Source organism: Pygoscelis adeliae, unplaced genomic scaffold (assembly GCF_000699105.1).
Source record: "Pygoscelis adeliae isolate BGI_AS28 unplaced genomic scaffold, ASM69910v1 Scaffold414, whole genome shotgun sequence".
In the NCBI taxonomy this organism is placed as follows: domain Eukaryota; kingdom Metazoa; phylum Chordata; class Aves; order Sphenisciformes; family Spheniscidae; genus Pygoscelis; species Pygoscelis adeliae.
The window spans coordinates 371,987-384,287 of NW_008824673.1; the positions used below are offsets into that span (position 1 = coordinate 371,987).

Consider the following 12,301-nt stretch of genomic DNA (forward strand, 5'->3'; position numbering starts at 1 on the left):
ATACAGTGCATATAATAAGGAACAGATGCCTGTGAATTATGATGCTGTAATTCCAGTAAGGGGTTCCAGGGATGTCAAACCACAAAGGCAAAGTCTGAGCAGTTCATGAAGTTACCTGAACAGAGCGGTGGAATTACAGCCTGTCATGCAGAAGTTACCTTTTTAAACATGTGTGAATCTACGTTTTTTTTCCTTGCATCTTTTCTTCTCTTTCTTTTCCCTATATACTCATTCAGCCTCTCAAGCCGCTCTGCTGTTTTTCCTCATACCTCCTCTTCTTTCTTCAGGTGAAATACCACTCCCACCTGATTTTGGAACACAAATTAGTTTTTCAAAGGACCACCTGATTCTGAAAAGGGGTCTGTTTTTCTAAGAGCTTTTTCACAGTGGGTGCGAATGTAGTGGTGAATTCATCTAATATCTTTACAGCCTCCCAGAAAATGATGCCAATGACATTCTGAGTAAGAGCAATATTTTAAAGAAAATTAACAAAAGACTCTGAATCCATGGGAACATTTTCACATACCGTTACCAAAGGCAGCTGTTAATGTTATTGCCGGTACTCAACTTTTGGCTGCACAGTCTATACAGTCCTGCCAATGACATGCCAAGATGCCTCAGCTGACCTTCACCATCTTCAGGACCAAAGACATCTTTATAAGGACACGTAGTCACCTCTTTGCTATCTAGGGGACCTGGGACATGAGAGCCTGTACTGTGGGAGACCCAGGTGGCATAAAAACTCCTGGGAAAATCCTGGAGATCGATGTACCAAAGGCAGCCAGCTCAGTTCCAGCTAAATGAGTTAGCCGGGGCGCACAACCCAAAATACGGCTCTTGCAGAACCAGCTCATGTGCGTCTGTACCACAATACTCCCACCTGCTCAGATAGCATGTTGCTGAAATCCCAGGAGTTAATTCAGGTGTCTTTGTACCCATGGAACAATTTACTCACAAATCAGGTTAGTGGAATTGGGGGAAAAACTGACTTTTCAGCTTAACCACAACAACAACAAAAAAAAAAAAACCAACCACCAAAATTTTTATCTTACGGCCTTCTGAAGACAATAATTCACTGAGCCTGAGTCTGTGTTTTACATCTCTACACTGGACTCCTTAAATCTCCAAACCAGGAGATTAAAGTTTAATATTTTTTAATAATAAATCTCAACAACATTCAAGAGTACAGTCTAATGAGCACAGGCCCATAATATCCACTTACTACTGCATTTTTATTCTGAAATACTGATTGCTAAGAGACTGAAAATAAAAATCCCATCAACATATATGGCTTATGGTTATCATTATGTTGATTAGTTGTTTTAATTTGAGAATTTTGGATATGATTCCCAGTTCCAGCACATAAAATTTTCCATTGAAAGCAGATTTTGGCATTCTTTGCATGAGATACAGTGGTTAGTGTTAACATGCAACCAAAAATTTTATGCAGGCAAATAAACTTACTTCCTTTTCTTTGGGCTCACTTCCAAAACACTGTTTTTAATATATGATGTACAAATGTCCCATAACACTGCTTTATATTAAAAGCATGAGCCAGAAGTGTCCTATGAGAACACTTCTTAGGTCAGTATTTTTCATTTGGTATTATTATTCATGCCTACATACCTATATGGAAATGTAGAATCACCTACAACATATTTAATTTCTTCAGAGGAAAATACTTCAGGAACAAAATTTAGCACGTCCTACTAAATGGTGTGAACACACGGAGAAAGATTTATTCACTTGACTCCTCTTACGAACATCAGTTGCAGAAACATCTACTCAAAAAATTGAACATGGTAAAAAAAAAAGTATGATGGCACAAAGCTGCATGTGCTGAAACTTTTTCAGTTAACACATGTGGATGGACGTTCTCAAGCATCGCAGTGAAGCCAGGCATTCGGATAACGTACAAATCAACAAAGCCAATCTCTCTCTCAGACTGGAATATACTACACTGTCATTTCTGGCAAATCTGTATTTTACTACTGTTTTAGAGACAGACTCCCTTCTCCCTCTTCTCTTTGTGAACACACATACACCCCTCTCATTTCCTTTCTAGGATCATTGATGCACTACAACCAGGAGCGTGACTGCAATTTGTAGATGAAACAGTATTAGAAGCTCATCCTACCAAGAATCTACTTTGGTACAAGCCCCACGAGGCTGCAAAGGACTCCGAATCTACCAGGTGGTTGGCTTGCGCTGAAGGCCCATGATGACTTAAGTACAAATGGCTGGCTCCACTTAGTACATGGATACGCTCCTTGAGGAGCACTGTAGATATACGTACACTGTAATAGAGAGGCCTCTTTGCTAATGATAAATGGTACTTCAAAAAAAAAAATGCTATAAAATCCACTCCAAAAAGTCAATTGCGAGAAATGTGGGTTTCTCCATTTATCTTTGTTACACAAAAACACTCACATTTGTGGGTACTACAGGCACCTGTTGTAAATATAACTTAAGATCCAAATAATTTTCAGGTACATTGAAAAACAAATGGCATTATTACTGCAAGTTTCCATTTCTGTTGGGGTTTGTTTGGTCTTTGTGGGTTTTGGGGCGTTTGTTTGGTTTTTTACCTGAACCACTGTAAGATGATGATGAAGGTGTTCGCCTTGAAAAGCTTTTCACGGCAAGACTCTGCCCTCGCTGTTTCCGCCTCCAAGCTGTTCGGCATTTGGAGTCTATGCTTTGCTTGATTCGGTACCAGTCAGATTCTGTGATTGCAAATTTGTAAAATAGGTGACCTGTAATTAGAGAGAAACACAAAGGGGTGAAAATCAGCATAAATCCGTATTTTCAGGAAAACGCATAGATGACACACACTGTCACACACACAAGGTGAACAAAGCAACTCTGAAAATTTTAGAACCGCCCTCCTGCTTGACACTGCCTAAAGGAATACAATGACATTATGAAAAACGCCAAAGCTATACAGTGATGCGATTTCAACAGCTATTCACAAAATTAAGTAATCATACATATGCACAAGTTACGTATTTAAAAATGTCAGCGGTCTATGAAATTTTCTAATCTACACTTCTATCCATGGAAACTGCACTGTTACATTCAAGCTGTGCAACACTGATCAACAGAAGGATCCAGCACTCCGAAGCCAAAACTGAATAAAGCTTTATTTCTCACTGGTAGTGCCCCACAATATGTGTAAGTCTGATAAGTAGGAAGCCATATAAAGCTCCCTATTAAAAAAACCCCTTCTTTCAAAGCTCAGTTCAAAATTCATCAGAATCCAATAAAAATGCAATACAGAATTAGAATCTTCTGAAAAGGTTACTACTAGTATTAAGTCATTTAAAGATCCACATTATGCACTTTCCAGCACTTGGTGCTAAGTTGCCAAACTGTTATATAAACATAACGTTGACTCGCGAGTTGAACTGAGTATTTTGAAACAAAGCTTATACAGATTGAGCCCTGCTGCCAACTCAAACCAGGTTCGTTATCATGTGCAACCTCTGCACCCGAAGGGAAAGCTTAGTTATACAAGAAACAGAGGGAGCAAGAAGACTATTTCAGGTATGACAAGAAATACTTGTTTCAACATCTGGACAAATGGCTTTAAAACTGGGAAGGAAACATGTTGTGCATTGTCAGCTGTTTCAAGGTCCTCCCCATATTGCTACATACTTTTACCATTTCATTGTAAGCTTGCGTGGTTTATATTTTGCATAAAGCATCAACAGTTGAGAGCATTTGACTGTATGTTAAGAGAAATTTATAATCCTCTTGGCTGCAGAAAAAACACTTGAAAAAGTAAACCCAAAGGTTCAAAACCTGTGAATTAAAACAGAACTATCTGAACATTTAACATTCTCTAAAACTTCAGTACATCTAAACTTTCCAGATTTAGATGTGCAATACTGCAGTTAAAAAACAATCCAAAGCTGTAATATATGCTTTTACTCAACATGACTATGCTTGAAGGATTAAGATTCTTTTTTTCCTTTTTGTATCAGTTGCTTTCCATATACTGCAAAGTAAAATAATCTTTTCAACCTAGAGGGTTTTTGATCCTACTCTCAAATAGGATCCTGATCCTGTGAAGTACTTGCTTAAGCTGTCGTATAGTCCTACAAACAGGATATGGTCTGCTCCCGTAAGACAAATGATTTGAAGCCTACAGCCGCAAAATTCCAGGTTTGCACAAACTAAGAGCTTTGTACTTTCCTTTGTGTTACAAATGAGCCCAGAGTCCTCAAACTTAAATTTGCAGGTTACTGATCTAACATAGTCAGGTGGAATACTGTATCTCTTAAGTCATCATCATTTTTAAAACACACTTATTTTCTGATGCTCTACGTTTTTTTATAGATCTGTTCCAAAAGCAATTTGAAATAAAGTAGAGAACATACAGGAGGCAAACAGTGGCATCAAAAAGCTAATTCAAAAGCGCTTTAAAGGCCCCAAGATTTCTCACTGGCAAGTGACAGCAAGCACGTTACTTAGAGATTACTTTAGAACCCCTCCATTATGTCTCCAAAAAGGGGGTGGGAGTAGGAAAAGAGGAAAATCAACTGAAATCATCATCTGCTGCCGTGCAAGTTTCCTTTCCATAGGTGTCAGCAAAAGGAAAGCACATTCTGTATTGTAAATATTGAGACCACATTTCTCAGTATAATCTATTACTAATACGCACTACACAGAGAAATGGGTTTATAAATGTTAGCAGTAGTGTCCAATAAAAATAGTTGTACTTTAACTCTTTATACAACTTCAGTGTCAGTACGTACAAAAACACTTCTGTAGTCGTACACAAAATAGTCATATGCTCTGCGGTTATTTTGAAAAAATGTCCGTATTTCATTCATAAATACATTTTAACGACTTTCGTGTTGTATGCTGCTCTGTTTAGAGAAGTGACTGAATCAACTGTAGGTCAGAGAAAACTCTCATAGAAAAGCAGTCTAGCTAGGAATTTTAACTATTACAGTGTAATCCATGGGACATTCCAGGATGTCACTTAATTCAAAGAGAAATCAAAAGCAATATAAATTATTAGGGACAAGATAGTCTCAGGTGCAGTGAGCTGTTCCTACTAGGGGACCCAAGCCATGTAGGACAAGAGCTTGAGAAAGATGATGAGTGCCAGAGCTGTGACATAAAACGTCCCAGGAATTGCTCTATTGAGGGAAGACAGGAAAAGACCACCTTCTACTTACTGATCACAAAAGCTATCATTTAATCAATGTGATAAGGAATGGCCATGAAATACTGGATAGAAAGACCACTACCTTTCATGGAGAGAACATGAGGAAAGCATAGAAAACAGATAACAAGCTAAACAGGGTAGAGTCAGAGAAGAAGATTTTAGGCTAGAGAGACCTAAGACACCAGACACAGCTTTTCAAAGCCAGGCGTGCTTATTTCTTTTCCCTTATTCATGAAATTCCTACTTAGCTGTTACGGTGGTCGAAGGTGTAAAACTGGTATAGACAAAACGCCTGCTGTTTGCACAGATTTTTACTGTAACTGCATAGTCAGTCACAGTAACTGCATGTGCAAATTAGGCATGAAAAATTAGCCCTTAAGTACAAAGATAGTTGATATAAAGGTTAAATGAATTTCAGATGTATAAATCTATCCAGTTGATATTACAACCTAAAATGTTATTCTACGAACAGGTCTTTAGCAACCACATTTCATAACAGTCCACTGATGACTGAAGAAAAATCTAATGCTAACGACAGTGGAGTATTTTTTAAGTAGATAAAAAGTCCACCATAACATTAGAAATATGATTTACCTGTAGTAGAGAGATACATCCCGAAAACATGTGCAAACAATATTAGAAAACTGAAGCATGCTGACTTTCTGTTCTCTATCCATAAATGATCCCATGCAGGAGAGCTTTCAGCTGTCTCATTCTGAGTATGTCAAATACCAAAAAAAATAAGAAAGGCAGCACTAAAGCAAGCTACTGCAAATGAGACATTTAACTTGGGGAAGTCCATATGAGAAAAGACAGAAACACTTCAGTGAGAAGGGATTTGACTTTTTCGGAACATTTGCTAGTCTAAAGCAGCGTGAAGCATTGTAATTTTTAAGCGGCACAGTATCTATGAGCCACATAACAACCCTGCTAAAAACACATAAAAAAATACATTCAGCAATATAATTCAGCACTTTGGCAAAAAGACAAGAGTATTTTGGAAGACAGATGTACTTATACAAGGAGAGTGAAGTAAAGGATTTAGATCATCTAAGGATGGCTGACTGTTTTTAGCGATCTTTTTATTTAGGACAATGGATGGTTGCCGGTAACATTCACAACAAAGGATGTGCTTGTTTTTAAACTTTCAGGGTCCAAAGTTTGCTTTCTTTGGGAACCTCACTTCCTAAACAAAGCTTTCTATGAAAACACACCAGAGACTTAACATAGTTCAGTTATTTAACAAATTGCAAGAGCTTGAGTGATTTCTATAGACCAGATACATACTAGCAGCAGCTTGGGAGACAAAAAGATCTGCGCAAAGAACTCACAGAGACATCCGCTATTCCGAAATGCGCAAAGAGGAAATCACTTTGGTTTGCAAGCAAGAACCAACGTTCAAACCTTATCAAGCAAAAGCTTAGGAGGAAGGCATGTGTGCATCAGAAAAATTAGGGAAGTCAGCTTTAAAAGCCAACAGGTGCATCACACTGAGTTTTGCCTTCCACATCCTAGATTAGAAACACAGCATATTTTTGCCGAAGTTCCTATAAAACTAAAATGACTGACACAACTAGTTCTAGAATGCTTCTTGTGCACCACAAAATAAATCTTTCTGTGGTTCAAAGGAAAAAAAAAAAACCACGCTTGGAAATGCAGTGAAGATGATCTGGTACAAACATGAAGATCGTCAGCAATGATGTCTGAAACGACTATATACTCCCAAACTTTTGGGGCATCTAATGTACAAAATAGGGGGAGAAAGGATTGTGGGTTTTTTAAAAACAGGGCTAATTAGGAAAAAAAAAAATTAAAACCCCATGAAAACAATGTTCCTGAGAAAGTAATCCTCTCTTAAAGGTCAGAAGTCAGTCAGCAGACGAAACAACCCACATAAAACATTAAATTGTCAAGAAATTTAATTGAGAACAAATTGAGGAGGAAGAGAAGACATTTGCAATATCAAAACCAGACATGAAATATTCCATCTTGATACTGCATTCAAAAATCAGCCTCCTGAAAAACAAACTTCATGTCAATAGCTTGCATTTGGATCTTGCTAGGTTGTGCTGCCTCCCATTCTCCATGAATACCAGATTTCTTCAGAAAATTAAAAGGTAAATCATTGTTTTCATGGACTTGGCAGAGTTCCCTTTGCTGTCATTTATACCAACATGGCACAGACTTTCCCTTTGTTATTGTTACATTTCGAAAGATTAGGGAAAGTGTTAACCCCAGAGAATCTAACAGCCACACGTGCAAAATAAAGACGTTTACATTAAATGTGTAATCCAAACAGATTTGGTTAACTGTTCCTTCCATTTCCAAATTCAACATAATTTTTACTGTCTAGAGAAAAAGTAACAGGATGTCATATTCAAAATTCAAATGATTAAAATGATGAACAGAATATTTTTTTAATTGACAATAGGATGGATATCATGAAAAACACGGGCTTCAGATTCTGCCTGCACAGAATCATGAAGAGGGGCGATCATTTGGGGGTTTGGCTAACAAAATGCATTTTTTCACATAAGGGTCATACATTTGGAGTTCTTTTTATTAAACAAATAGCGTATGACAACAAGATCTGCTGTACTAAATACTGGAACAGCAGAGGAAAAAATTAAGCACCTCTGAAGTTACTTCTTGCGCCCTCAGACTTCAATTCTTCAAACGTAATTATGGTCACGCATTGACCATATTGAAACAATTTTGAAAAGAGTAATTGTTTACTCATTTGACAGCTGGGGGGGGGGGTATGATCTCCACAGCTGGGAGGCAGTTTCCCCCTCCAAAACTTAGAATTGTTTAGGGTTGGGCAAAGGGATGCAGGAGGGGAGGGCAACATCGTACTCATTCAAGGAAAACTCGCCCCGCTACAGTCAGTGGGGTGGCAGAACCTTGGCAGCTTCTCCAACGTCACATGCTTGTGAACGTCAGTCATGTCACCAGATAATCATTTTCCATAACGTTCTCATCCACAGGCTAAACAACATCCAAAAAGAGATGGGGGGAGCTGTTAAAAACACAGAGAGAGGGAGGAGGGAAAGAAAATTCAGCTACCAAACAATTACTCTGTTTTCCATTTTATTTCTAGAGTTCCTTTGTTTAACTATTACATTCACACCTTTCAAACAGCTATAAATGTATAGACTACTAGAGACTAGAGTGCGCACTTTATAGTGCAAACTGTATTCAGGGGGTACTTACGAACAGCCTCAAATACAACTGAAATCCTATTCAACTACACACACCTAAAGAAGGATTTACTAAACCTGTGTCAGTAACCAGAATATTTTAAACAGTCAAATATTAAAATCAAACGCTATAAAATGTTCACAAAATCTGAACTTTTTCAGGAAATTTTCAATTGTCAGCTTTTAAAGAAAAGAAATGCCCTGTTTTCCTAGGTACAGAAGATACGGTTAAAGAGGATTTCTGCAAATAAGATTCCATAGAAAACAGATTATTTTACTGTACTCTTCAACTAAGTTATAATAATATATAAACCTCAAAATTCCACGTTAATCAAATCCCTTTCCACTTGGACAATAGGAACTCAACTCTGTACTAGAGATCATGAGGAGCCTTATCTTAGGTAACTTTATGACAGAACACATAATGGCTAATTTTATAACAACTGCTCTACAACAAATACCTAGCAATTGTTTACCTACAGTAAGAAAATTAAATGTCACGGCAAAAGAATAAGGAAATTCATAAATATCACTAAGAACACAATTGAAAAAGCCAGGCACGTTCGAGGAAACACTCCAGATGTGAAAAACGTCAGTGAAGTCAGTGGTCTTAAGTGTGAGCACGTGATTAGACAATTTAGGGAATAAGGACTAACTTCAGGAACACCGAAAAATGTTTTTTCCAGGAGTGTATTGCTCATATTGCAAATTCTCGTGGCTTCCAGATGCCATCATGATGTGGGTGTTATATAAATACACACGTCAGCAGATTAAGGACCCAAACTCTAACATTGTACCTTCACACCTTTTACAAGATAACTGGACTAGAAGTGAGACTGTGGACATAAATTTCTGCAGACTGAACTGACATCAGGCTATCAGCGTCCCACTCCTACTCCCCAATATCCAAGTAACACAGCTCTTAAAATTACCAAGACACCATCCACCCCAAATTATGACTACTATAAAATTCCCCGAGTTCAAGAACAGGATGGGTTGAGGTAACAGCCTATCACTCATTACTTCCCTTTTAGAATGAAAATCTCCTTTCTAACATATATGAAAGCAGTGTGTTTTAGCTATTTCAAGAAAACCAACAATTTAAACCAATGTTTTCTCAGCTCAGCTCCTAAAACAAAGCCAAGTTCACATTACGTACCTGTCTGGTAGGAATACTTTCTGGGATCAAAAGGGTGCGTTTTGATGGACCAGCATCAAAGAAAGCCAGAAGTGTTAAACTACAACCAGCAACTATTTATAAAATGCTAATTACACTGCTCAGACAATCTGCTGATTACAATTCTATGCAAATAGAAGACTAAACCATTTGTAAGAACGGGCAAGAAAGTTTTCCTCAATAATGTTAGATTACTCTATCACGTTGAGGAAACATTTCAGAAATGAACTTGTTTTAAATATCTACCAAACAGCATAAAGAGTGTTTGCACATACAGGCTTGTGTCTCAATAGCAGGTTAAAGTGAAAGTGAATTATTCACCGCTTCAATCATTACAACTTTCTCTGTCAATCTGAAGCTGCAGATCCGACGATTTGGTGCATGCAGACAGACGGCTGTAACCACATTTATTTTCTGCATTTGTCTCAAGCATACCAGATCAAAGGCCTACTGCAAGAGACCATTCACCTTTTACAAGTGATTGCTAGAAGTGTTTCTGCTTCGGGTAAAATACGTGGTCTCCAACATCCAGCTAGTTTTTTTTGTCTGTTTATGGGTTGATTGGGTTTTTAAAAAAAAAAAGTTATGAGAAAGCAGTACAACCCAAAAGGCATGAGGTTTCTCTTTCTCTGTTCTTCCTCTCTGTAGAACACAGATAGAATGTCTTGTATTTTAAAAGATTTAAAGTGTTTTTAAACGAAATGTATCAAGAGAAAAGTAAGCACCTTCTTGATGCTTATATGCAGATCTGGCTCAGATTTCATTCTGGCAATGTACTGTTCCTCAAAAGAAATAGCAACTAGCTTTGAGTTATCAGAATATTTAACATCTAATTTTATTTTATTGAAAGTTAATTTTTCAGAATGTTTCATTAATATTTATTAATATTTATTTAGAGTATTTGCCTGAATATTTCATTTTTAACAAATCACAGAACCAGAGGAAACATGAAATTAAAGATTATTTTAAATGCCCTTGTTCAAAAAATTAAAAGGATCCACGCAGCTCCACAGGACCCTACCAGAAGTTTCAAAAACAAAAATAAAATTAATTAGCATCCTGAAGCTCCAAATTCCACCAGCGTATCCTCTTCCAAAACAGAAGAGCTCCTACGTTCAGACACACCTTACCACCTTTCTGGAAAACCAGCCGGTCTATTTTTATCTATTTTACCAAAAGCAGAACCTGTTTGATTTTGACTCTTCGAGAGACAGCCATAAGCATGCAAATAATGCCATCTAGTGGAGCGTCAAATTTACCATTCTGGCAAGAAACGACAGCATTTTTATCCGTGCATGTGTCTGCTCAATCTCCAACTCCCTTGCCGGACACGCCAAGTGCTACAAAAGGTTAGCAGAACTGTAGAACCAGAGATAGGCTGTGAAATGGAAGTGGGCGAATTAATCACTACAGGAATAGAGTATTTTTGATGTTCCTGGTTGCACACTTTGATTGACGTGAGTTCCACGTGGTGTGTTACAGTAGTGGCCGTAAGGCGTTCCCCCTAGGGATCTTTTGATCACTTTTCTCTGATGGTGACAGAATATCAACAGCTGCATAACTGTAACTGTTTAATAACCAGAGCTAATTACCAAAAACATGAAGTGTCTAACTCACTAAATGAATCGGTCAACCCCACAAGAAAATAATTCTAGACCAAACCAGAAGTTTTATAATCTGAAAATAGAAAAGTCTTCCTGTCATCTACTACAGACTTGCCTCAGTTCACAAATTAAATGAGAGGTACTCCACTACGATGATACTGGACAAATGACACACGTTTGCTTCTGTTTTTTCCCCCATTTTTAAAAGAAAACACATTGCTTGCTCTAAAAAAGATGTTGCAAAAATCCAAAAAGACACAGCAAATAAAACGAGATACCTTGAAAAGAGATCTACGTTTCATTTCCTCCCAAAACATATATATTCATGCAACGTTTGGGTCTCCGTATGAAAGCAAAATTGCATACTTCATATAGCTGTACAGCTAAAAATTGCAGTGGCAGCATTCCATACAGACTGCACAAGCATCTTCATCTGAAATGGCTTTTCACGAAGATTAGGACCTAAAGACTCCGACGCTCGTTTGACTCACCCAGCCACTAACAACCTCCTTCCAAATAAAATACCTAATGCACTCATGATAACTATTACCTTCTTTTTGCATAATAAAAATGGACTTATGGGACACCACCTTTTAAGTCTTCAGTTAAATTAACCTTTTGGTTTTGCACATTCAAAATGTCAGAGCATTCATTTATGATCACAGTCAGCCAGCAAAGATCTTGCTATTTCTTTTACTCACTGGGAGAAACAATCCCACAAGGTTTATCAGACGTCATTCTGTTTTGGAATGGAACATACCTAAGTATATGATGTGTTTATTGCCAAAGGATCAACTTACTGTTTGAAATCAAAGTCTGATGCTCAAAACAAATGGAATCACCTAAATTGAAGCAATAACGCTTGATCGAAATAAATGCTTCTGATTTCAAGGAGCCGCTGCCAATAACCACACATCAGGTCATTTTTGATAGCCACAATTTTACAGAGAATTTGATTTGTCTTTTACACAGCAGCACAATGCGATCTGACAGAACCGGCAGCAGAACCGATGGAAAAAGGAGGGTTGTTGCTTTAACCACCCCCTTCCCGAGACATCCCGTTACATAAGCCCTCACCGCAGTGCCTCAGGAGCCCATCTGCATGGCAAACGCCACCACACGTGCCGCCAAGAAAAACTCA

General features: G+C 37.8%; 1 protein-coding gene across 2 annotated transcripts in view; it reads right to left on the reverse strand.

The window, feature by feature from the left end:
* BANP (BTG3 associated nuclear protein) overlaps window positions 1-12,301 on the reverse strand; it is a 138,574-nt gene that overhangs the window by 81,999 nt on the left and 44,274 nt on the right. For both annotated transcript variants that reach the window (XM_009323038.1, XM_009323037.1), the window contains exon 7: window positions 2,589-2,756. In XM_009323038.1, the coding sequence (XP_009321313.1) occupies window positions 2,589-2,756 (168 nt within the window). The remainder of the gene's footprint in view (window positions 1-2,588; window positions 2,757-12,301) is intronic.